The sequence below is a fragment of the Rattus norvegicus genome, chromosome X (genome assembly GCF_021556685.1).
Source record: "Rattus norvegicus strain SHRSP/BbbUtx chromosome X, alternate assembly SHRSP_T2T, whole genome shotgun sequence".
Classification (NCBI taxonomy): Eukaryota; Metazoa; Chordata; class Mammalia; order Rodentia; family Muridae; genus Rattus; species Rattus norvegicus.
The window spans coordinates 101,419,506-101,447,317 of record NC_141554.1 but is presented as its reverse complement, the minus strand read 5'-3'; the positions used below and the strand labels follow the sequence as shown (position 1 = coordinate 101,447,317).

Sequence of the window (27,812 nt, the reverse complement as noted above, 5' to 3'; positions counted from 1 at the left end):
TCTTCCTTTATATTCCATACACTTTCCTTTTATATTAAAAATGATTTGAACCATTGAATGATACACATATACACATATATTTTTTGTCTTTTTTTTTCTGGAGCTGAGGACCGAACCCAGGGCCTTGCACTTGCTAAGCAAGCGCTCTACCATTGAGCTAAATCCTCAACCCACATATACACATATATACATATAGGCATTTTTTTTTGTGAGACCAGAAGGTGCCAGATCTGCAGAAGTTGGAGGTACAGGCAATTGTGAGCCTCCCAGTGTATGTGTTGGGAAATGAACTAGGGTTCTAGGTAAGACCAATTTGCACTCTTAACTGCTGAGACATCTCTTAAGCCTACTCCATACAATTTCTTTGTATATAGTTTTTTTTTTTAGCATTCCGCCATAATTTACAGAATTAAAGTCTATAGCCACTGTTTGTTTTAATGTGTGTATTAGCTGCTTTTCTATTGTTGTGATAAAATGCCAAGACCAAGGCAACTTATAGAAGAGGATATTTTGGGCTTTAGGTTCCAGAGGGTCAGAGTCTATGATAGCAGAGTAGAGGTAGCATGTGGCAAGCAGCAGGAACAGCTGAGAGCTCATCTCAACCATGACTAGGAAGCACAGCATGCATTAGTATGGTAGCAGGCTTTGGAAAGGTCAAGCTCATCTTCGATGACAAACAGCTTCCAACAAGGCCAAACCTTATTATCCTTCTCAAACAGTTCCACCAACTGAGTATTTAAACACCAATACTATTGAAGAACAGTTCATTCAAAACATCAAAATGGGTCTTAAATTCTAGTTATATTGAACTGTTTAATATTGTCTGCATACATATGCAATGGTTCAGATTGGTACCTTTAGTTTTGCTTTCCCTCCCCCTCTCCTCAAAGAAAACTAAGTTCTGTGAGAACAGAGGCCATATTTTCTTGTAGATATGCAATATATATTGACTGAATGTATGAAATCATCATATAGCTTTATCTAATTAACTTTTAAATTATAATTTAAAATGTTATTTCTTCCAAAATGTTTGTATTCATGCTTGCTTTCAACTTCTTTCCTGTAACTCTTAAAAAGTGGTTTTTCCCCCCAGTATTTCCACAGGCCTTGTCTATGCCATGGTTAGGACATTGGTCAATATCTTGTCACTTTGAATTACAATTCTGTCTTTCTTTCTTTTTCTTTCTGAGAAGCATTTATTTTTGTTTTCTGTATCTGCCATGCCCTCAGAGGTTGTGAGATTACTTAGAACTAAAGTTTAAAGACAATTTGTGAGCCATAATGTAGGTGTTGAGAAATGAACCCAGCTCCTTTGCAAAAGCAGTAAGTGCTATAAAATGCTGAACCAGCTCCGGTTGCTCCAGTTATGTTCATGTTTTATCCCACTAGATTGAGAAATTAAAGATATTAGCTATATTCAATTCATAACTCTGTTCTCAACAGGTGACTTTCCTGAGTGGGTAAAGAGGAGAACACATGGACTAGAACAGCCACACCACGGTAGGGCCTGGGGAAGTTTTAGCAAAATGTAAACTTGGATGGGTCATGTAATTTGTTTAAGTATTTTTGTACTTAATAAGTTAATAGCAGCTTGTATGCTGTGCACATGAACATCAAAAGGTGAAATTATTGTCTGGATATCAAGTTGCCAAAGTACAGGTAAAAATATTATCTGTACCTCTGATAACCAAGATATAAGGTCATCATGGCTAAAGACTAAATTCTTGCTAATCTCCAAGGAGTCAGCACAAAGCCATGGTTTGCATAATTCATGTATTTGTAAGTTTTCCCCCCTGCAATGGAGGTAAACTATAATTATATTTTAGTTGTGGCAATTAGAATTGTAAACATCTAAATCAATTCTCTGTATAAATGGGATCTTTGGTTATGGCACTCTTTTGTTATAAATCAAAATTACATAGCATATTACATCTATGGTATATTTATTAATTTTCAGCTTTCCTTCCTGCTCACAACTGTTGTCCTTAAGCTCAAATTGCCCTGTTGTGGATACTCTGGTTTTTGGACTCTGGTTTTGAGTTTGGGGAGGAAAGAAAACAATGTGTTTGCTTGCTGGAGCAAACTATTCCAAAGGAACTAGTGGGTGGGCCAGGATTTGGATCATGTCATTTATAGGTCTGCTTATTACATTGTCTGGCACTTTATCTTGAAGACAGCCCACCCACAAGGAGCCATTCTTTGGAAAGCTCTCCAGAGAATAAAAGCCTGCCATTCTTCATTACTTGCTCTGGACATTTTCCACTCTGAGCACCTGAAGCACATCTGCTTTAGCCCTGTATATAATGCACACAAATCTCTGCAAAAACAGTCTGTGCTGATCATAGAGCATGTAAATCTCTCTTTTGACTTTTTAGTTGTATAAGCGTTTCTCAACTCTTCTGATGAGAATAGTGTGCACAAATGCTAAGAAGAACTTTAGAGTTCTCTTAAGTGTATGAGTCTTTGAAGATAGCGCATGATCTCCACTTGACCTGGCCCTTCCAAAACCACTCTTGAAGCTCTGTTTAGCTGAAGCTTTTCCTAGAATGTCTTCACATCCTCTTGACACTTCAGCATCCATGTCTTTTCATTCATATTTAATCTGAATCATGGACTGAACAACATTTAATGCAGATCTAAGCTTTATTGGATTAGTAGGCATTATACAGAGACTGCAAGTCATTATTGGTCCGGCGCAAATACAGGTGTTTATTCCAAGGTGAAATGATAGCACAAATTGACAGTTTTACTGCTACTTGAACTATTTCTTTAAGGTGGCTTGCTATGGACACAATCTCCCTCAATACCCATTCAACACAGTCTTTGCTTTTACCTCTCCCTTCAGCTGAGGGATTCAAAATATCTAAAGGAAGTTTGTAAAGAACCCTTCTGTATCAGAGGTAGTTTTGTGCCTACATTATGCATGATAGAAGATATTTCAACAAAGGCTTCATAAAAAAAGGGGGCAGAAGAGATACACCAGAGTAGAGTTGTGATCAGTGATTTTTTTCAGCTCATTGGTTACAGTGGCGAAAGTATTAACCAAAATTTAGAATAGTCTTTTTGTCTATTTAGTAACAAAGCATGCAGTAGCCTGTGTAGACAGTAGCTTTTAATAACAACCTTAAATTTGGCTTGAGCACCAAGGATGCATTTTAAAAAGTATAAAGTACATTTATATGCAATGACTATTGTAGTGGCTGAATTATGCCCCCCCAAAGACATGTTCATTTATGTGCTAATTCCAAGATTCTGTGATATTACCTTATTCTGTTAGACAGGTATGTGAAGTTGTAATTAAATGTAGGCTCTGAAAATCCAAATGTTATAACAGATAATCTGAACGGGTCATCAAAACTATCTTACAAGAGAAAAGCAGAGGTAGATTATATATACAGAGGGGAAGATGTCAAACAAGAGAGAGTAGTAAGATGAAGCCACAATCCAAGGAATAATGACAATCACAGGAAAAGATGGAAAGAATGGATTTTCTCCTAGAGCTTGCACAGGAGTACTCTCCTGCCAATAGCATGGTTTTGGATTTGTGACCTTAAAAATACTACAGAACAAGAAATCTACTATTTTATCCCTCTGTGTTTGTGGGAATATGTTACAGTAACCATAGAAATCTGATATAAATTTTAGTATGAGCTGGGGTACTGCTATGAAAAATACCTACAGATGTGAAAATGGCTTTTGAATTGGATGCTGGGTGGAGGGTGGTACAACTGTTGATGGTAAACTTAATAGAGACACTATAGATTGCCTGAGCCAAACCACTGATAGAAATGTGGATATTAAAGGCATTTCCGGTGAGGGCACAACAGGAAATGAATACTGTAGTGGGAATTGGAAGAAAGGCAGTTGTTGTTATACAGCAGCAAAAACAAAACAAAACGAACAACAACTTATCTGAATTGTCTCCTACAGTTTTATGCAAAACTAATCTTTACCTTGTAAGTGATAAAATTGAGGAGCTTGGCAGGCTAAGTGTTGTAGGTATAGTTAGTTCATTTTTTGCTGAGGAAAAGAAGTCTTAGGGGGTGGAATAGAATATATGAGACATGACAGTGAAATGGGAGGTACTAGGGGACCAAAGTAGTGGGTAGTGGTAGAATCGAGGGCAGAAGGATCATCATCATCATCATCATCATCATCATCATCATCACCACCACCACCACCACCACCACCACCACCACCATCATCATCATCAACAACAACAAAGCATGAAAATACCATAATGCAACTTACTACCTTTGTACTAATTTAAAGAAGAACCAGATAGGAGGAAATTAAAATTTGAAACAAGAAAAGAAATAAGACAAGAGATATAGTGAAGAAAGAACCATTATGTCAAGAAGGAATTAACACTTGATTTGGTAAATTTTGTTAAGAGTGAAAGATGATAAAATGAGGAAATTCTGTGTGAAGATGTACTTTGGAGCTAAGGAAAAGGATGTAGCCTGCCAGCTTTTGAATTGTGATGAAAAGATCGGGCACACATTTATAGATTCATTCAACTATCTCAAATACAGAGCTAAACTATCTAGGAAAGAACCTGGAGGTTAGCTTGCTTGAAAGAAGGGTCATAGAGATATCATAAAGTTCAGGGTATGTTGTTATCAGAGAGGATTATCCTGTCTTAAGATGGCAGTCTCTAAATGCCACCATCAACAGGACAGGCTGAGAGAGATCAGGTACACAGAGAAGATGATGTAAAAAGGAACAGAGAAAAATGTGGCCACAAGCCACACAATGCCATTGGCCATTGGGAAATGGACAAAGCAAAGAAGGGGGCCTCTGTTGCAGCCTCTGGAGGTAGCATGAATGGTCTGATGTCCAGATGTCAAGCTTCTGGCCTCCAGGACCATGGAACAATAAATTGTTGGGGTCTTAAACTATAAGACTGATGGTAAATCATTACAGTAGCCAAAGGAAAATATTCTAATCAGTTAACTTGTTTTGTAATATTATGAAGAAAAAGTTGTAGAAACAGGCATTTTTTATGTGTGGCAGAAATAAACAAAAACACATAAAATATTTCATCCTAATTTGGTTTTCTTTTAAAAAATACCACTATGTACTTTTGTTTTTGGATGATACCTTTCAACCTAAAACAAAAAGTGCAAGTAGCCAGAACAGGACTATTATAAGTCAATGAGTTAATTATGCATCTGTCCCCTGAAAGGTTTTCTAATGTTTGTGAAAAGCACGTGGAATGCATTTAAATACAAATATATAATTTATCAATAATAGTACTTCATTAATTTTTGTTTACAAACTAGAAAATAAGGCAAGTTCACATCTGGAAAAGGTGATATACATCAGTATTTCAACCTTGACCAGTTAGATAATATGGCAGGGCAAATGCCCCAAATTTCAGTCAAAGTTTACATTTCAAGATCAATTTTTTACAGCCCGAAAAGCTATAAAAACAAAACTAAAAAACCTCAAATAAGCCATACCACAATATTTCAGAAAATACTTTGTAAAATTGAAAATGCATACAGTAGTTATTTACAGCAATTAGTAGAACCTAAACTTCATAGTGATTGTTTAAAAAGTGTGTGAAAGTGGTATGTTCTAAATCATATGTGTGTATGTATGTGTGTGTGTTTTCACATAAGAACAAAAGGAAAAAACTCAGACATTGTTACCTTCTGATTTCTCTACTTATAGCAGCTTCAGAGTATTTTGAAATATAATACCCAAGTAAGAATAAGTGAAAGGCAACCGTTTAAATTACTTTACATCCGTAGAAAGAATCTGTGTGCTACTGGTCACTGGTTTACCTTGTCTTAGAAGAAGGCTTGCCAAGTCAGTTATGTGTTCTTTTCTTTAATTGTCTATAATGTGCTTTGGTGGAATAGAAATAGAATTATCTGCATAAGAAATATACATACAAGCAATCTTTTACAGCAATCACAATCATCTGCATGAATTAGTTTTGAAATTACACTCCAGAGAAATTACACCAATTATTACAAATGCACATTGTAAGAGAATAGACAAGTTAAGTATAATTTCTGGTCTCTCAAATATTTAAAACAAGGCTGAGCTTCTTTATCTGTTGGCTTTGTTTTGGCAGCATCACTGAAATGTATTAATAATATAAGGTAAGTAAGTATGATGATGACAGAGAGGTTTACCTTCTTACTAGGGTACGGGTTACTTCTGTAAGAGATATAAACACACACACACACACACACACACACACACACACACACACACACACACATGCACGCCCGTTAGAGATGGAGGGAGAGGGAGGGATAGGAAGGGAGAAGGTGGGAGAAGAAGGGAGTGAAGGAGGTAGCTTGGTAGGTAAATAGGGAGGGAGGGAGAAGACAGGAGGAATAGGAAGTGGGGAGAGAGAATTACATTTTCTTCAACTACCAAAGTGGAGTGGGAAAAGGGATAGAACTAGAGACCAACCAATTGACCTTCCCAACGTTTCCTCCTGCATTAAAAAGTCACTTTCTTCTCTCTGTACTCTTCTGCAGTTCTGTTCTGGGGTGAAAGGAGAAAGAAGTAATAGAGGGAAGAACTAGGAATCAATATTTTCCTCTAAAATCTAAATAAAGGCAATAGAATTTCAGGCTCATCCCTAGCACATACATGAAAGTATAGAAGTTTTCTCAAAAATAGCTGTATAAAGATTTTCTATAAGGCAGATACCTATGGAGAATTAAAAAATACATCTTAAATAAAGTTGAAATCTAGAGGATTCTGCTAAACTTTGGTTTAGTTTTACCAATGATAAGTGCCTGCGACACTGCCCTCAAACATTAGAGTAATGGGAAGATTAATTTCTGCCACATAGATGAATCCATTAGCTTTCACTTGAGATGGGGTCTAAATACCGTGAATTGGGCCTCTTTTAGAATGTACTATTTGCCCCTTCCCAATCATTAGTGCACCTTTTCTCCTAGACTTTACAAGATATACATAAGATGAGCTGAAAGTAGACCCTGGAAATTCTTCCTATCTTTCCCCGGCCCTTTGTCTATTTTGGGGGGATGGGGTGGGTAGGTCTGACCTAGAATTTCAGTTTTTAAATTATTTGACAGACTGGAATGTTGGTAGAAGCCTTAGGATTCTTCGATGATTTATACTTTGATCTTCACAGTTAGGTCTTTATACACAATGACAAGTTATATGTATCTTTAGAGAGGAACAAATGTTTTCTAATAATGCCATCTAAGTTCAGATGAGTGTCCTTGCAGTACTCCAATAAAAACACATCCTTTCACCCAGATCAGTTTGACCTTTGTGGAAATGCATTTATTTCCACTACAACTATTAAGTGTATATTTGTTCCTCTCAAAATGGATGATTTTGTTTTCTTAAATGTCTCCATTCTCCCTGGTCACAGGAATCACTTGGATGGCATGGCTCCATTGTGGCGAGAGCGTGATCTTTCCAGAGTGGGCCGTCTGTTATCTGTAAGACAAAGAGAAGAAGAAGGGAAAAAATGGTGAGCTTTAGATCCTGACTATTGCACAGTGTCAGGTCGAGAGAGGTTTTCAAACAGTCTTGAAACATCACTTTAAATGAATATGGAAATAAGCTGCAAAGAGCCCGGATCTGAGGCGTTTACACAGCAGCTGCCAGGCTGAGTTCAAGAGTTCTGCAATCAGCAATAAATGATTTTTCTTGGTAAGCAGAGGCAGATTGACAAAAGAAATGGAAGAATTCTCTCAAGCACAGACCCCTTGGGGATAAGCAGGTGACAACAAAATTCCTTGGGAAAGATGTTAAATTGAAAAGATCTATGGACAGTACCTTTTGTTGAAAAGCTCTCCAATTCCCCATGAGTTTTCAATTTGTATGCTGGTTACCTCTCTAAAGGACACCAGTGTGTGCAGGGTGGAGGGAAAAAAAAGAGACAGTTTTTATTTTTAAACAATGATTGCAATATATAGCAATCAAAGCAGCTACTGAGTTTGCCTGATTGTATGATGTAAACAAATTCAATACATTATATAGTCATTACGGGAATGAATAATGAATGGGACCTATTCTTGGTCCCATTCCCCCTACCCATCACAGGAAAAATAATCACTGTAGAGATGACTGTTGGCGCAAAGCGTGGAAAGCAAAGTTTAAAAGCATTGAAAGTTGCTGAAAATAGTTTTAGCTCTAACAAGGAAAAGGCTTCCAGCTCTGTGCTGTGATGATCACTACTATATTATTATCACCTCTGTTTTATGCTCAGCTTAAATGCAATTGATGTGGCTGAAAATCTCTTTCTGGCAAAAGCATAATATACTTAGATTCTCTATTTAGAATGAGACTGGTCCCCAGAAATAATGACAAGCACCAGCACTTACATAAATGCTAACACTTTACACTAGTTCATTTGCTAATTCACACAACATCCCCGGGAGGTAAGCCCATTTCATTCCATCCTATTATCTCTGCTTTAGTGATGAAGGTTACATAGCAAATCAATGGTATGATGGGAGATTATAATGCAAAGTTAATGCCTAAATGTCAGGCCTGCTTTGTTCAGAAGTAGATGTTGGAGCCTCCTAAGCTGCTATTCATTTCCTCCTTCAGATGATGATGGCCCACTAGTATATCCTGTCTCTCCCAGGGGAGACTGGACTGAGAAGTGCTGAGGTTTTGTCATGATGCCTTTCTAGATTGCGCTATCATCTTTTGACCAATTCCAGTAGTCTGTGGTCGATACTTAGCAAAACTTTCTTGCACCCATGACCTTGACCTCATTAACATCACCTTGTGAGTGCACTACACGAAGTAGACAAAAGTTGAAAGCATTCTCAATGCTTCAGAATGCAATATTATTGCAGAAAGGTGAGAAATTAAGAGGCTTTCTGTACTTGGAGATACAGCTGAGTGATGGATTATTTGGGTATCCTCTTGAAGATACTATTAAAAAATCCATTATTTAATTTGTGATATGGATCACAATTCAGCTAAAAATGTGAAGATAACATTTCTGGATAAAGGGCTTATTACTAAGATGGCCCAGGTTTGCATACAGATTAGTTTGGGACTTCTTAGAGAACATTTAAAACTTAAGGGACAATCAAACCCTTCCCATTGCATTGTAAGCATTAAAACTTCAGCTTTATTCTCAGATTCTAGAACGGAGAATGATGGCGGCATCCCCACAGGATTGTGCCAGCTCTGAGAAAGAAGCTGCTACAATGGGGAACTAACAAGCTAAAGTCAACAGCTCTCTCTCTGTGCTTCCCTCCAGGAATTCCTCTGGTACTCCATAACATCACAAAACACCTACTTTGATCCCCTCCAAAACTGCAGCCTCACTGTCTTAAATGGCAGGATGTGAGGATTTATATCAATTTGCAACTTACTGGTGGCATTTGGTTTGAGAACATACTTTTGAGTCGAAGAAAACTGACATTAAAGCTTTTGGAAAGTGGCATAAACATTGGTTCAGGACCGAAATCCATCTTTATGGCAGACAGAAAAAGTGAACCATTTTAGACTTTATTTGCTGTTCCTTTGACCCCCCTTAGGGACTTATAAGGTTCCCAACTTAATAAGATAATTACATGAAGAAGCATTTCTGTAAAGGTCACCTCTTATAGTTTTGAAATGTCTACCTACAACCTTTTTTAATAACAAAAAACCATTAGAAACAATGGCAACAATTGCTGATCTAAATATTTAAAATTAATTTCCAGTTATTTATATTTATGTTCAATATAATTTTGCATAAAATGTATATTTGTACCATGAATTTCTATGGATTAAGCCATAAGTGGAATTCGATGGATCTCATAAAGTACATACCCACCCCGACTCCCACACACTCATACATACTTCTGTATTTTCATATGCATACATAGATTTTCCATATATACTCATATTCTAATGGCTAATAATATAGTGATGGCAATTCCTCACTACTGTCATGCTCAAAAGTGACTTCATCTTTGTACGAGAGATTGAAATATCACCGAATGGATTATTTGCAACACAACTTTTATATTTATGGTATTCAATACTAACAGGTGCCATAAATCAGCATCACATTTATAGGAACAAATGTTAGATATTATTGCTGTCAGAGGTAACAGACTAATTGAAGTGATTGCAAGATTGATGGCAGTTTTTTTGGAAAAAGGTGGAGGAAGTGTGTGGTGTGCTATATGATTTGAGGGCTTGATAAGACCTACTCAGAATCAAGTTCTTTTCCAAGTCTACCAGAATTTGGTAAGCAAACCTAAGTTGATTCTCCTTATTTGTGAGAGGCTTGTCATTATGTTTCAGGTCTATACCGAAACTCTTACGTGTAGGGGAGGGGATTCTGGTACGACTATAGAGATTGAAATCATTAGAGTGGTATTGAAGAGAAGGCTATACTTTTATGAAGATGAATGTGATGGAAGCAGATAGATTGTCTTTAGAAAACCTTTCATATCTTTCATCAAATTAGAACTTAAGCACGTCTTGGCTTTAACATGGTTCTGTACCTTCTATCAGGTTACCCAGTTCAAACCAATGGCAAGGCTGTCCTTCTCATAAGAAGATCCATGCCTTCTCTAAGCACAAGGACATGTGGCATCCATCTCTTGTTGAGTATTTTAGTAAATGGATTAAAATGCTATGGTACCTGTGTTGAATCCACTCTTATAATCATTTATCTATCGATGATGTAAATAACACATAAATATAGAAAATACACAAATGTCATTATGTTTTAGGTTTACACCTAAACTTACATAATTAATTTTGTTGTTACAGTAAATGTCAAGTAACATAACCAAATACTAAATACAGATGAGATGCAGCCTAAAACAGAAAGGACATAAGTCAGATTAGAAGTTTCAGTTCTGCAGTATGCAACCTGGGGGTGTACAGGCAATACCCTAATAAAGTGTGTCACAAAGGCCGTATCTTGCATGCTATGAGATGGTCAAATTGAGACTAAAACTATGATTACTTCTTCCTCTCATAGTGTGGTCTCCCTCTGTTGTTCTCTAAAGAATAATGTCTTTAAAAAATACTGAGCTCAAACTGCAATGTAATGTTCTATCCTCTTCTTATAGAAGTTATCTGTTATTAAATGTCTAGAGTATAATACTGAAAACATGATTTCAATGTCCATATATTCATGTTCTTATGCAAATAAATACTGTACTAGTCATTTCTCTCCTAAACAATATTTAAAGTCTTCCCAATAATTTGCTGTAATAACAATGTAGAAATGACCTTCCTTATATTCCATCCATATGTATGCCACAGTTATATCCATATGTATGTCTTGCATAGGACAGGCATCACTAAGGTATGCAGGAATAACCCCAAATGGTATTAGAGAATATTTGCATTAACTTAAATCTCATTGGCAGTACATGAATTTCTCTGTCTTATCTCTTTGGGTAGTAATCTTTTAAAATGTGCTAATATAAAAAGTGAAAAATGACATATGATTCATTTCTTTTGTATTTTTCCAAATACTAGTGAGGTGGAACTTCCCATATATTACCATCTATTTTTCTTCGTTTGCATGCTGCCTTTGTCCTTTGGCTGTTTGTTGTACTGTTTGATTTTTTACAAGATAGATTTAAAACAGAAACAGACTGAAATATATGTGAGATGTATTTTACTTAGTCTGTTGTTTGCCTATTGTAGATTTTTAGGCCTGTAATTTTTTTTTACTATTTTTATGAAAAAATACATGAACATTTATATTTTTATATGTTCTTTCATTCTCAGCCTTCTCTAATAGGCACTTGTCTAATAGACATGTAGCTAATGTCCAGACATTGATAAGCCTACAATCTTAGCTCTTCATGGTCTTTAAAGTTTAATTCATTCACATTTAATTATTAAAATTATTTTCAATTCATTTTGTTTCACAATCCCAGATAAACTACTTTCTTGTTTTATTTTTTTTTCTTTCGAAGGACATGTGTTGTTCTATCACAATTTGTTTGATCATCAATTACTATACTATTCATGATGTCTCTTTTATCATATATTAAGAAATACCAAAGTTTCTATTATTTTGACATTAGCATTATTCTAAATTTTTATATAAATGCCTTTCCATTTCATTACTTGAGCCACATAATTATTTTTCTTTCATTACTATTGTTGTTATTACATTCATCATTTGGCAAACATATTCTTCCTATGTAGCCCCAGGCCAGTCCGGAATTATAATCCCTGGCCTCTGTCTCTTCGGTTCTAGGATTATGGATATGAGCTTTATGATATCTTTTAGTGCCTGCTGTAGCTAAGCCTCCATCACTTATATTTTCATTTTAAACATAGGTTTGGGTTGGTGTGCCTCAGTGGTAGAACACTTTACTAGCATATGCAAAGCTCTGAGTTTAATTCCTCAAAACGTATATACATACAAACAAATATTTCTGGGGTACATTTCACCAGTGGACCTATAATCATGATAAAGCAACTCAAAAGTAATAGAACTTGTTAAACAGAGCCAGTGAATCCCAAGCTTACTCTAGTGACAATACAGGATCCAAGTGTGACTGTGACAGTACTGATGGTAGTGCATCTGCATGTACATATGTGTATGGTTTTTGGGATGGAACACTGGGCCTCATGTATACTAGGCAAGTTCTTTACCACTGACATGTGATATATCCTCGACCCTTTTAATAATGCTTTTAGGAATTTTGGGGCTTCTCATTTTCTTGAAAACTTAACAGGGTCCTTTCCTCTGATCAGTTTTTCTGGTAGCTTGGCCCCCTTTCTTTGGGAAATAGGGCAGAGTCCAGACGTATCCAAAAGGGCATCCTCAATTATACCCATAGAGTGTTGCTGTTTTGGCTCTGTCAAAAGTGTGAGTAACTGCAATGTTATATTACACATTGATAATGCCTAGTGCTTCCAGTTTGTGAACCTCATGGTATCACATTTTGTAGTATGTTTCAAATTGTGGCCATCTACCAGATCTCAGTTATCATACTGTATTGACCTGCTTTACTCCAGTGGAATTGTCTACATAGCATGCTATGTAAAAATGCATGTGCAGGAGCCAGTCAATTACCTCTTCACTCAACAATCAGAGTTCTAGCCCTACCTACTCTAATTTCAATGGTAGTACAGTGGTTTTAAAACTAGAAATAGGCCAAATTGTGTAATCCATATTTTTCATGACATGCAAATAAATCCAGGCAAAGAAAACGGAAACCTAGATTACTGTGGTAGTTCAGGTTGGCAGAAGAGTGGAAAGTTATTTTAACGATGATGGTAATAGAAAGCAATAATGTTCTAAGAGTTCACAGGCTACTGTGACTACAGACACACAACTCCCATTAACTATAATTGGAGTTAAACACATGTAATGATAACAAAATAGACCCCTGAAAGCCTTTCCAATTGGAAAATAAGCAAATGCATTCTGAGAAACAGCATGCTTTGTGTGAAAAATACAGTATTCTAATTGAGATGCACAAATTATTTTTACATTGATATTGCAGAGTATGATGTTGGTAGTTTTTCTATGTTTAAGGATATAGATCTGCTAGAGGTAACATCTGTAAAAAGAATGTCTTTCCTTTTCTTAATGCTCAGCATTCGTTATGTTATTAAAGGAAAAGTCTCAATAGTTGCAATGGATTTATTAATTCAGGAGATTGTTATCAGCATGAAACTCTGCTGTGCTAGGGGAAAAACAAATTATATTTTATAAAACTGCAGTACTGAGATTAAATCACTTTTCTCTATTTCAGTTTCTTCTTATCCTCCCTGCCAGGTAGTAACTCTACTCTCTATCTCTATTATGAACTTCATATTTTACAAACTACCAGGTCTTATAGCAATATAAGGGTATATTATCAAACAAACCCAATTATAGGAACTTTAGGAAGATAGAAATACCTGATAAAAGGAAAATCATGCATTACTTTAAGGCATTAAAAACTTAATCCATATTAAGCTACAAATGTATGATCTATATGATTCTTACTTTCATCTATCACAAACATGGTACTTTTATAACATGCACAATCAACTTGTTGGTATTTTAAATGGCTGCCATTTACCTAATTGATAATTACGGTATTTCAAAGTATCTTAGGAAAATGTGTTGCAGATAAAAGAAAAATCAGTATACTATTCAGTATTTCAACTGCCACTGACCTTGTTATTGATTATCTTTGGACTCTATGTCACAGCTAGTAAATAGATTTTTTAAAAAATGTATATCTTTGGATTTTTACATTAGTCATGCATTCTATTTGCTTCTCTCCTAGAGAACAGAAATAGGGCCCAAATCAAATTTTCTCTCTGTGAGGATGAAAGTCTAAAGAAGACATCTGCATATCTAGAAAATATGGAAAACACTAACACATAAAATAAGAATATTAGAACTTAATGGGAAGGGTTGGGGATTTGGCTCAGTGGTAGAGCACTTGCCTAGCAAGCGCAAGGCCCTGGGTTCGGTCCCCAACTCCGAAAAAAAGAAAAAAGGAAAAAAAAAAAAGAACTTAATGGGAAAAATTTTGGAAAAAATCCTTTAAGTGAAACTCATGTAGCATAAATAGTGGACATCATTCAAAATGTAACACAGCTATTCGGGGTGTTTACCATAGTGGCTTATATGCAGCAGTTTCTTTAAAAATGTTAATGAAGTCATCATCCAATCACTAGCCATGCATCAGGCACTGATGCTCGCTTGAATTCACCTTCAGCTATGCTGCTTACATAGAGGGCACACATCATTGCCATGAATACAAGAAAAGACTTCTGTCCTTCAATCTAGCTACAGACTGTTACTCCATAATCTATCAACCAGGTACATAACAGGAAACTTCACACATTACTAGGGTGGGAAGGATAATTGCACCAAGAACAATAGCAGTAAATTAATTATGTTTTTCTTTTAGCATCTACTTCATTTTAAGTGCGGTGCAGGCTTCAAGTTGGACCATTCACTTATGTTATTTTTCCTATTGGGAGGGACAAAAAGAAAATGAATAAATCAGAATAACTAAGACATCTTAACTTTTTCCCTTAAGGAAAAGAATAAAATGACAAAAGGAAAGGAACTGTTTGTATTTGTAGCTGTAAGGACTCAGATACAATGGTAGCTATTTGTGCAAGGAAGTGATTTTAATTTAAATTCTGTTTCTTAGAAACAATTTTGATGTATTACACAGAAGGTAGCAGTTCTACCTGTGGTGGGGTCAGCAGAAATGAGGCTCTCTGAAGTCGTCTAGAGAGATTGTTGAAGCCTTCCTAGCAGAATCAAGAGTGACAGTACAAGGGATGATCAAGGTGAAGATTACAGTGACCTGGGCCAGAGTGCTCTGCAGGGTGAGAGACTGAGTAACCACTGGGTTTGGTACTGAATAAACTAGCTGCTAAAACGCACTGGGGCTCCAGGGGTTTATTACTATCACCTGTCATATGTGTGACTTTTTGCTTCATGGGTGGCATAGATCCCTATGACTAAGAATACATGCTATCAGCCATTTCTATAACTTTGATCATATGATGGACAGTCCTCTGTCATTCTCACTTGCAGGTGTTTGTGATCTGCCTGTGAGCTTCATTGCTGATATGCTGACCTAGAATATATTCGCCGGTCATTTGATTTTGTTTCTGAATCACTTAAGGCTACATATCTAGTCTTTTTGTTTTTGACATATGCAAGCTATCTTTTTGGTTTGGATTCCTGTTTTCTAGCTGATGGCGGAGGTTTAATAGGACGCAGCCCAACTGTGTAGCTTAAGTAGGCCCTGTGTGGTAGGTGTGCAGGGGAGTAATACCCTGGGTTTCTGTATTAAGGCAGAAATACCAGTCCTTCCTCTTACACAATGTGACTATCTCCCAAAAGACCATGTAACAGTAACATAGCCATGCCTATGATTTTGAGAAGATGCTTAACCTACAGTTTACAATGCAAAAGTCTATGAACAGGTGTTCACATCAATTATGATCCCCATGCTAGCCTGTGCTTAATTACTTAACCAGTTGTGTGGACAAAGGCAAACTGTGTGGTTAATATTACAGACAGTTTAGCAGCTGTTAGTGCCATTGTTTTTACAATATAAACTGTCCCTTAAGGTAAAAGCCAGTCAGCAGTTGTTTTAAGTATGAAGAGTTATGAGAGTTAGCACACAGGTTCTCAATTTCATAGTCACAAATGACAGAAAATCCTTTATAATTTTAGTGTCTAATGCAACCCATGTACAACCTGAGCACCAGGTCAAGAATTTAAGTTAATAAATATGGCTACTAACAGCTAGCTTCTTTTGGAAGAGTTCTCAGTGAATTATTTTAAGTCTACTGGAACATCATCTGATCAAGAACATGTAAAAACACAAAAGGCTGTTTGTTCATATGCTCTTTAAGACCCTGTTTATAGTCAGTGTAGCTTGTAGGTCATCATGAGATTCAATGTAGTACGCAACTTACATATAGTGGGTTACAGTGCAGGCAGCCTAAAATATCATATAGATGCATAATGCTACTTTTTTAAGTGAAAAAGACAAGTTATCAAAAAATATGTCATATTCCTCTGAGTGAAAATATACAATCTATAACTCTAAAAAGTTTTTGAAAAGACATGTACAAAGAAAATCAGCAATAATCCCTAAATAGTGGGATCATGATTTTTCTTTTAGACTTTGGAGGGAGCTGCATGCCCAGGCAATATTTTTCTTTTGTATATTTTCCATAATACATGATATTACATATTTACCACAGATAATTTATTAAATTAGAGGTAAAACCTAGATAGGAAGTTAAATTCTATCTTTAGCTACAAATCACATACTGCTTTGCTTAAAGGCTCCAGCATACTCTCCGATAGAAAATACAAATTTTAGCAGTGAAACAAATTTGTTTTCACACAATTGTCAATTATAAATATACATCACATATCTTAGATTCTATCTTGTAAAATTTTAATTTTTAAATGGTGACTCACCAAAATACTATCTCCACAAAGATTGCAAAAGCTTTAAGAGATGGGCGGTATACCCTAATGTTAGCTATAGGCAGCTTTATCTCCCTGATAAAATCACAGGAGGTGTCAAAAAGAAATGACTAATCCAAATAACAAAGACTCATTAGTTGGAAGTTGGGGAATCCTGCTGAAGAAGGGGACAAAGGATTGTAGTTGTCAGAGGGATTAAGGATACAACAACAGCAACAACAAAACCCAACAGAATCAACTAACCTGAGGCTAGAGGGGTTCACAGAGACTGAACCAAGAATCAGGGAGCTTGCTTTGGTCTGCCCTAGGTATTCTGCACATATGTTATAGTTGTGTAGCTTGGTCTTCTTGTGGGAGTCCCAACAGTGGGAGCAGGAGATGTCTCTAACTCTTTCCCATATTTCAGGACCTTTTCTACTGGGTTGCCTGGTCCATTCTTGACATGAGGGGAGGTGCCGAACCTCATTGCAACTTGATGTGCCCTATTTGGTTGCTATCCATGAAAGAACTATCTTTTCTGAAGGGAAATGGAGGAGGAGGAGATCTGGGGGAGAGACTGGGAGAGGAAACTGTGGTCAGACAGTAATATATGAGAGAAGAATAAATTAAGAAAATTAAAAATCAGTTAAAATTTTTTGATACAACTAAAGACAAAAATAAAAAAAAATAGAAAAGAATCTTTCCATAAATGGTAAATGACACCGATCCATTTTCAGGAAGGTATCCTGTTGTGATAGCTAACTTTGTTTACCAACTTGATTCATATGGTAAGAGGAAAGAGAAGTTGTCTCTAGATTGGCCTATATGGATATCTGTGGGGCATGTTATAGCTATTTAATTGATGGAGGGGAACCTGGTACACTGTGGGATGTACCATCCCTAGGCAGGGGAGCCTGGACTGTGTAAAGAAAGCAAGCCAGTAAGCAGCATTTTTCCATGATTTCTGCTTCAGGCTGTTGCCTTGCTGAAGTTACTGCTCATACTTTTCTTAGTGCTAGACTATAACATGTAAGATGAAATAAGCCCTTTCCTCTCCTAAGTTGTTTCTGGTCATAGTGTTTTATCATAGGTACAGGGAGCAAACTAGACAACCTGTGAAGTACAGGTGAAGTTGCCAAGGAGAAACAGCATTATTCTCTTATAAACCACTTGAATTGATAGGATAATGGAGTAGGCAAAGCTAAAAGATACATTCTGTTATTTTCAAAAGTATTAGTGCATATACAAACACAATTTCCTAATAAGAACCCCTCACACTTAAGTAAAACAAAGAGCTTTATTATTACCCAATTTCCTCATCTTCAAAACAGAGATAATGAATACTTATCTTATAGGGGGTTAAGAGGACAGAACGAGATACATTCATACCTGCTCCACATTGATATTTTAATAGATGTGAAGTGCATGCATGTACACATGTGCTGTGAGTGAATACATACAAATACATTTACACAGGGATGCTCACATGCACACATCAATCAATAACAGTCAAATGAGAAACCATCTCTGCTTACAATGGCTATTCACAGCTAAGTGTTGCAGATAGATCAAACTCTCAGGGCATGACCATATGAGTTTATATTTTTGTTTTTCTGTTCCTTTATTAATATTCCTCTTTGCCACAATGGAAATAATAATTAACATTAGCTATCTATGTAACAGTATATTTACAATGACTAACTAATGGAAATGAACCATGATAGTACCTGATGTAGAATAAATGCTTAGTGTCTCTAATACATGCCATTGCAAGAGTTAAATTCCAAGGATTTCAGCACACAGATTTTACACATTTTAAAGTCTAGACAGCCTAATTATACCCTATGACAATTTTAGCCACTTTTGGGATGAGAAAGGTTACAAACAGATGTTTATAAAAGTCTTTTTTTACCTTAACCCATCCACACAAAGACTTAATAAAGATCTAGCAAGAAATCAGAATTTACCAAAGTTCTGACATTTTATTTATTTCACAAGTTATGATGGACTAGGGTATTTTTATGCCCTTGGGAAGCAATGGAAATCTTTTATAACTATTTATTTATTTATTTTTATTGTCATCCAATGTGTATAGAAATGTTGTCAGACTGCTTTCTACTACTTGTCTCATTTAGGATTCCAGTTGTCTTGACAGATTTGTCCCTAAGGGTAAAAAGAGATTATTTCTAGAGATTCCAGCTTGGCTTGAATGATGCATCTAGGAGAAACTGGTCACTCATTTGCCCACCACTTTTGGGAGAACAGTTTTGCTGGGCAACCTTTTGACCTTTAATTTGCTTTTCAGAGTAGTCTAGTCACTAGAAAAAGGATGGTGGAGGGTCTTGCTTTTATAAGCAGAGTTTGTTCCCATGTTGCATATATCTCTTGCTGTACAACAAGCATGTGAATGGCTATGTGTCTTGCACTGTGCTACTAATTTAGAGTGCTGAATGTGACAATGTCTTCTCTGGCAGCTATGATATAGTGTTTGAAGACATTGGTTAAAAAATTAGTCTCGACAGGAAGATAGGGGCAGGCAAGCTGAAGGAGCACTGCGGTCCAGACTGTGCGTGGATCTGAACGGACACAGTCAAACAGCTCCCTGCACACAAATCCTGTGGGAGGGAGAGCTAGACCTTCAGAGGGGCAGACACTCCTGGGAAACCAGAGGAGACTACTCTCTGCCCACATTTAGGACTCTAGAAGAAAACACCTTGCGCCATCAGGGCCCCCTGCACATAGGGGCCCAGAAGTAGGGGCAGGCCCTTCTGTTTACTGCCCACAAGGAAAGCTGAAACCCATCCCTGAGGAGCGACTTCAGGCTCGAGACCAGAGGTAAGACCAACTTTTCTACTCCAAGTGACCACTGCTCATAGTGGATTCAGGACACACCCACAGGAACAGCTGAAAGCCAGTGGACAGGAATGACTACACGCCTAAAAGAAGAACACTCTGTTCCCATAACTGCCTTAAAGAGAACAGGAAAACAGGTCTACAGCACTCCTGTCACACAGGACCATAGGAAGGTCAAGCCACTGTCAGAAATAGCAGAAGAAGGTAACACCAGAGACAACCTGATGGCTGGAGGTAAGCACAGGAACCCAAGCAACAGAAACCAAGACTACCTGGCATCATGAGAGCCCAATTCTCCCATGAAAGCAAACAGTGAATATCCAAACACACCAGAAAATCAAGATCTTCATTTCAAATCTCATTTGATCATGATGTTGGAGGACTTTAAGAAAGACATAAAGAATTCCCCTAGAGAAATGCAGTTAACACACAAGTAAACAAGTAGGAGCCCTTAGAGAGGAAAAACAAAAATCCCTGAAAGAATTACAGGAAAACACAATCAAACAGGTGAAGGAATTGAAAATGGAAATAGAAAGAATAAAGAAAGCACAAAGGGAGACAATCCTGGATATAGAAAACCAAAGGAAGAGACAAGGAGCCATAGATACAAGCATCACCAACAGAATACAAGAGATAGAAGAGAGAATTTCAGGAGCAGAAGATTCCACAGAAATCATCGACACAACTGTCAAAGATAATGTAAAACAGAAAAAGCTACTGGCCCAAAACATACAGGCAATCCAGGACACAATGAGAAGATCAAACCTAAGGATAATAGGTATAGAAGAGAGTGAAGACTCCCAAATCAAAGGACCAGTAAATATCTTCAACAAAATCATAGAAGAAAACTTCCCTAACCTAAAGAAAGAGATGCCCATAAACATACAAGAAGCCTACAGAACTCCAAATAGATTGGACCAGAAAAGAAACTCATTCGGTCACATAATATTCAAAACACCAAATGCACAAAACAAAGAACGAATATTAAAAGCAGTAAGGGAAAAAGGTCAAGTAACATATAAAGGCAGACCTATCAGACTTCTCACCAGAAACTATGAATGCCGTAAGATCCGGAACAGATGTCATACCCTAAGGGAACACAAATGCCAGGCCAGGTTACTGAATCCAGCAAAACTCTAAATTAACCTAGATGGAGAAACCAAGATATTCCATAACAAAACCAAATTTACACAATATCTTTCTACAAATCCAGCCCTACAAAGGATAATAAATGGTAAAGCCCAACACAAGAGGCAAGCTATACCCTAGAAGAAGCAAGAAACTAATCGTCTTGGCAACAAAACAAAAAGAAGAAAAGCACACAAACATAACCTCACATCCAAATATGAATATAACGGGAAGCAATAATCACTATTCCTTAATATCTCTCAACATCAATGGACTCAATTCCCCAATAAAAAGACACAGATTGACAACTGGACACGTACTGAGGACCCAGCATTCTGTTGCCTACAGGAAACACACTCAGAGACAAAGACAGAGACTACCTCAGAGTAAAAGGCTGGGAAAACAACTTTCCAAGCAAATGGTCTGAAGAAGCAAGCTGGAGTAGCCACTCTAATATCGATTAAAATCAATTTTCAACCAAAAGTCATCAAAAAAGATAAGGAAGGACACTTCATATTCACCAAAGGAAAAATCCACCAAGATGAACTCTCAATCCTAAATATCTATGCTCCAAATACAAGGGCACCTACATACATAAACGAAACTTTACTAAAGCTCAAAGCACATATTGCACCTCACACAATAATAGTAGGAGATTTCAACACCCCACTCTCATCAATGGACAGATCACGGAAACAGAAATTAAACAGAGACATAGACAGACTAACAGAAGTCATGAACCAAATGGACCTAACAGATACTTATAGAACATTCTATCTAAAAAGAAAAGGTTATACCTTCTTGTCACCACATCATGGTACTTTCTCCAAAATTGACCATAAAATCAGGCAGAAAACAGGCCTCAACAGAAAAAGAAAGATAGAAATAATCCCATGCATCCTATCAGACCACCACTGGTTAAAGCTGGACTTCAATAACAATAAGGGAAGAATGCCCACATATACATGGAAGTTGAACAATGCTCTACTCAATGATAACCTGGCCGAGGAAGAAATAAAGAAAGAAATTAAAGACTTCTTAGAATTCAATGAAAATGAAGGTACAACATACCCAAACTTATGGGACACAATGAAAGCTGTGCTAAGAGGAAAACTCATAGCGCTGAGTGCCTGCAAAAAGAAACATGAGAGAGCACATATCAGCAGCTTGACAGTACACCTAAAAGCTCTAGAACAAAAAGAAGCAAATACACCCAGGAGGAGTAGAAGGCAGGAAATAATCAAACTCAGAGCTAAAATCAACCGAGTAGAAACAAAAAGGACTATACAAAAAATCAAGAGAACCAAAACTGGTTCATTGAGAGAATCAACATGATAGATAAACCCTTAGCCAGACTAACGAGAGGACACAGAGAGTGTGTCCAAATTAACAAAATCAGAAATGAAAAGGGAGACATAACTACAGATTCAGAGGAAATTCAAAAAATCATCTGATCTTACTACTAAAGCCTATATTCAACAAAACTTGAAAATCTGCAGGAAATGGACAATTTCCTAGACAGATACCAGGTACTGAAGTTAAATCAGGAACAGATATAACATTTAATTGACCCCATAACTCCTAAAGAAATAGAAGCAGTCATTAAAGATCTCCCAACCAAAAGTTGCCCAGGTCCAGATGGGTTCAGTGCAGAATTCCATCAGACCTTCATAGAAGACCTCATACCAATACTATCCAAACTATTCCACAAAATTGAAGCAGATGGAGCACTACTGAATTTGTTCTATGAAGTCACAATTACTCTTATCACCAAACCATACAAAGACCCAACAAAGAAAGAGAACTTCAGACCAATTTCCCTTATGAATATCGACGCAAAAATACTCAATAAAATTCTTGCAATCTGAATCCAAGAAGAGATCAAAACATTCATCCATCATGATCAAGTAGGCTTCATTCCAGGTATGCAGGGATTTAATATACGGAAAACCAACAACGTAATCCACTATATAAACAAACTGAAAGAACAAAACCACATGATCATTTCATTAGATGCTGAGAAAGCATTTGACAAAATTCAACACACCTTTATGACAAAAGTCCTGGAAATAATAGGAATTCAAGGCCCATACCTAAACATAGTAAAAGCCATATACAGTCAACCTGTAACTAACATTAAACTAAATTGAGAGAGACTTGAAGCAATCACACTAAAATCAGGGACTAGACAAGGTTGCCCACTCTCTCTTTATTTATTCAGTATAGTTCTCAAGTCCTAGCCAGAGCAATCAGACAACAAATGGAGAGCAAAGGGATACAGATTGGAAAAGAAGACGTCAAAATACCATTATTTGCAGATGATATGATACTATATTTAAGTGATCCCAAAAGTTCCACCAGAGAACTACTAAACCTGATAAACACCTTCAGCAAAGTGGCTGGGTATAAAATTAACTCAAATAAATGAGTAGCTTTCCTCTACACAAAAGAGAAACAAGCTGAGAAAGAAATTAGGGAAACGACACCCTAATTATAATAGTCACAAGTAATATTAAATACCTCAATGTGACTTTAATCAAGCAAGTGAAAGATATGTATGATAAGTACTTCAAGCCTCTGAAGAAAGAAATTGAAGAAGACCTCAGAAGATGGAAAGATCTCCCATGCTCATGGATTGACAGGATTAATATAGTAAAAATGGCCATTTTCCCAAAAGCGATCTACAAATTCAATGCAATCCCCATCAAAATTCCAATCCAATTCGTCAGAGAGTTAGACAGAACAATTTGCAAATTCATCTGCAAAAACAAAAAAACCCAGGATAGCTAAAACTATCCTCAATAACAAAAGGACTTCCGGAGGAATCACCATTCCTGAACTCAAGCAGTAGTACAGAACAATAGTGATAAAAATAAAAACAATAAAAAAAAACAAAAAACTATATGATATTGGTACAGAGACAGGCAGATAGAACAGTGGAATAGAATTGATGACCCAAAAATGAACCCACACACCTATGGTCACTTGAATTTTGAAAAAGGAACCAAAATCATCCAATGGAAAAAAGATAGCATTTTCAGCAAATGGTGCTGGTTCAACTGGAGGGCAACATGTAGAAGAATGCAGATCAATCCATCCTTATCACCCTGTACAAAGCTTAAGTCCAAGTGGATCAAGGACCTCCACATCAAACCAGACACACTCAAACTAATAGAAGAAAAACTAGGGAAGCATCTGGAACACATGGGCACTGGAAAAAATTTCCTAAACAAAACACCAATGGCTTATACTCTAAGATCAAGAATCAACAAATGGGATCTCATAAAACTGCAAAGCTTCTGTAAGGCAAGGGACACTCTTGTTAGGACAAAACAGCAACCAACAGATTGGGAAAAGATCTTTACCAATCCTACAAGTGATAGACGGTTCATATTTAAAATATACAAAGAACTCAAGAAGTTAGACCGCAGGGAGACAAATAACCTTATTAAAAAATGGGGTTCAGAACTAAACAAAGAATTCACAGCTGAGGAATGTCCAATGTCTGAGAAGCACCTAAAGAAATGTTCAACATCTTTAGTCATAAGGGAAATGCAAATCAAAACAACCCTGAGATTCCACCTCACACCAGTCAGAATGGCTAAGATCAAAAACTCAGGTGACAGCAGATGCTGGCGAGGATGTGGAGAAATAGGATCACTCCTCCATTGTTGGTGGGATTGCAGACTGGTACAGCCATTCTGGAAATCAGTCTGGAGGTTCCTCAGAAAATTGGACATTGAACTACCTGAGGACTATACTTCAGCTATACTTCTCTTGGGAATATACCCAAAAGATGACCCAACATATAACAAAGACACATGCTCCACTATGTTCATAGCAGCCTTATTTATAATAGCCAGAAGGTGGAAAGAACACAGATGCCCTTCAACAGAGGAATGGATACAGAAATTGTGGTACATCTACACAGTGGAGTACTACTTAGCTATCAAAAACAAAGACATTATGAAATTCATAAGCAAATGGATGGAACTGGAAAATATCCTGAGTGAGGTAACCCAATCACAGAAAAACACACATGGTATGCTCTCATTGAATAGTGGATATTAGCCCAAATGCTCAAATTACCCTAGATGTACACAACACATGAAACTCGAGAAGGGTGACCAAAATGCTTCACTCTTTCTTCAAAAGGGAAACAAGAATACCCTTACAAGGGGATATGGAGGCAAAGTTTAGAAGAGAGGCTGAAGAATTGCCCATTCAGGGCCTGCCCCACATTTGGCCCATACATATACAGCCACCAAACTAGACAAGATGGATGAACAAAGAAGTGCATGCCGACAGGAACCAGATGTAGATCTCTCCTGAGAGACACAGCCAGAATACAGCAAATACAGAGGCGATTGTCAGCAGCAAACCACTGAACTGAGAATGGGACCCCCGTTGAAGGAATCAGAGAAATTACTGAAAGAGCTTGAAGGGGCTCAAGACCCCATATGAAAAACAATGCCAACCAACCAGAGCCCCCAGGGACTAAGCCACTACCCAAAGACTATACATGGACTGACCCTGGACTCTGACCTCATAGGTAGCAATGAATATCCTAGTAAGAGCACCAGTGGCAGGGGAAGCCCTTGGTCCTGCCAAGGCTGGACCCCCATTGCACGGGATTCTTGGGGGAAGGGTGGTAATGGGGGGAGGATGGGGAGGGGAACACTCATGTAGAAGGAAGTAGAAGGGGTTAAGGGGGATGTTGGCCTGGAAACCGGGAAAGGGTATAACATTTGAAATGTAAGTAAGAAATACCCAGTTTAATAAAGATGGGAAAAAATTAGTCTCATGAAGATGTGTTAAGGTTTCCTCTCTACATTGCTATTTAGTTAGTAATGAGTCAAGTTGATAACTCAAAGACTATACTGTATCTAGATATTAAAACGAAGGGTCTCAACCTTTTGCCTGAAGGTATTTTCACTCAATTGGGGTATATGTACAAAGGTAGTAAAATCTAGTGACCATACATATGCCTAATGGCTAATTTCTAAAATATATAAATAATTCAAGAAGCAGACACCAACAAACCAAAAAGCCCACTTAAAATGGGTACAGAGCTAAACATAGAATTCTCAACATAGGAATCAAACCTGAAGTGACAGCTTATGCTGGTGAGGATGTAGAGCAAGGGAACATACCTCTATTGCTAGTAGGAGTGCAAACTTGTTCAACTACTCTGAAAATCAATCTGGCGGTTTCTCAGAAAATTGGGAATAGTTTTGCCTGAAGACCCAGCTATGCCATTCCTAGGCAAATACCTAAAAGATGTGGTATGGCTCTACCATATCAAAAGGACACATGCTCCACTATGTTCATAGCAGCCTTATTCACAATAGCCAGAAACTGGAAACAACCCAGGTGCCCCTCGACCAAAGTATGGATACAGAAAAAGTTGTTTATTTACACAATGAAATACTACTCAGCTATTAAAAATAAGGGTATCATGAATTTTGCAGGCAAATGGATGGAACTAGAAAATATCCTGAGTGAGGTAGTCCAGGTCCAAAAGGACATGCATGGTATATACTCACAGATAAGTGGATATACTCCACAGACCCAAAGAAGCTAAACAAGAAGGAAGCCCCAAGCAGTGATACTTGAATCGCACTTAGAAGGGGGAATAAAATAGTCATAAGAGGCAGAGGAAAGAAGAGAACTGGGTTGGAGATGGCATGGGGAGGGGAGTAGGGGAAGATCAGGATTAGGAGTGGGGAGAAACAAAAAAGAGGGCCAGAGGGCCAGAAGGCCAGGAGTGTGAATGGAAATTGGCTGCTGGCAAGGGTGGGGGGCAGAAGGCATCTCCAGAAATGTTGTTTCCTTAGTCATCAGGAAAATGCATACTAAAATAACTTTTGACCCAAAATTTGTTCAGTCTTCAAAAAATATGGGGACAAAGGTGGATCAGAGCAAGAGGGAATGGTCAACCAAAACCTAGCCCAACTTAAGACCCATCCCATGGGCAAGCACCAATTCTATTGTGATAGTATTAATGACACCATTAATGATACGCCCCCATGCTTGCAGACAGGAGCCTAGCAGATCCCTTCTGAGATCTTCTACCCAGCAGCTGACTAAAATAGCCACAGACACTCACAGGCAAATATTGGACAGAGCTACAGGCCTCTTATGAATGAATAGGGGAAGGAATGAATGCCTCAGAGGGGATAAGAACTTCACAGGAAGACCAACAGAGTCAAGTAACTGGGGCACTTTAAGCTCTCAGTGTCTGAATGACCAACCAAAGAACATGCATGGGCTGGACCTAGGCCTCCTGTCTTCATCTTCATGTGGGTCCTGAAAAACTGGTGTGGGTGCTATTCCTTAAGCTGTTTCCTCTCTGTGGAATTCATTCCCATAATCGGGCTCTCTTGTCTGGCCTCAATGGGAGAGGATATGTCTAGCCCTGCAGAGATATACTAGGGTGGGAGTATCTGGGGGAGGGGGTAATCCATCATCCAGAAGAGAAGGGTAGAGAGATGTGGGAGGGGAAGACCAGGAAGGGGGCAGCAGTCAAGATGTAAAATGGATAAGTAAATAAATAGGAAAAAAACCTTAAAGACTTAAAATCCAGTGACAAAAGGCCCAGATTAGGATCTACTCTTCAGGAACATGGAAAAGGAACACAGGAGAGTGGCACTTCTGGAAAGTCTTTCAAGAGCAGGTAATATTGTAAATGACTGACAAAGGCTAAGGCTGAATTGACTATGACAAGATGTATAATCTAAGGGGTGACATTGTATTGAGGAAAAAAGACAAGATCTACAAGACAGCCAGTAGTGATTAAAAAAAAAAAAAAAAAAACAGAGTATGGGCAGATGACGACTGTATCTTATGTGACACCTTTAAGGCTCTTGAATTTCAGATATGAAATAGGGAGTAGATTGCAACAATTTGATGATCATGTGGTAAATTAATTTAAGAG

The 27,812-nt window shown here is 37.5% G+C and overlaps 1 protein-coding gene across 4 annotated transcripts in view; it reads right to left on the bottom strand.

Annotated features, from left to right (window-relative positions):
• Positions 1 to 2,624: 2,624 nt before the first annotated feature.
• Diaph2 (diaphanous-related formin 2) overlaps positions 2,625 to 27,812 on the bottom strand; it is an 839,122-nt gene continuing 813,934 nt past the window's right edge. For all 4 annotated transcript variants that reach the window (NM_001427378.1, XM_087599848.1, XM_087599849.1 and 1 more), the window contains 1 exon segment: positions 2,625 to 7,443. In NM_001427378.1, coding sequence (NP_001414307.1) covers positions 7,379 to 7,443 — 65 coding nt within the window. In that variant the 3' untranslated portion in view covers positions 2,625 to 7,378.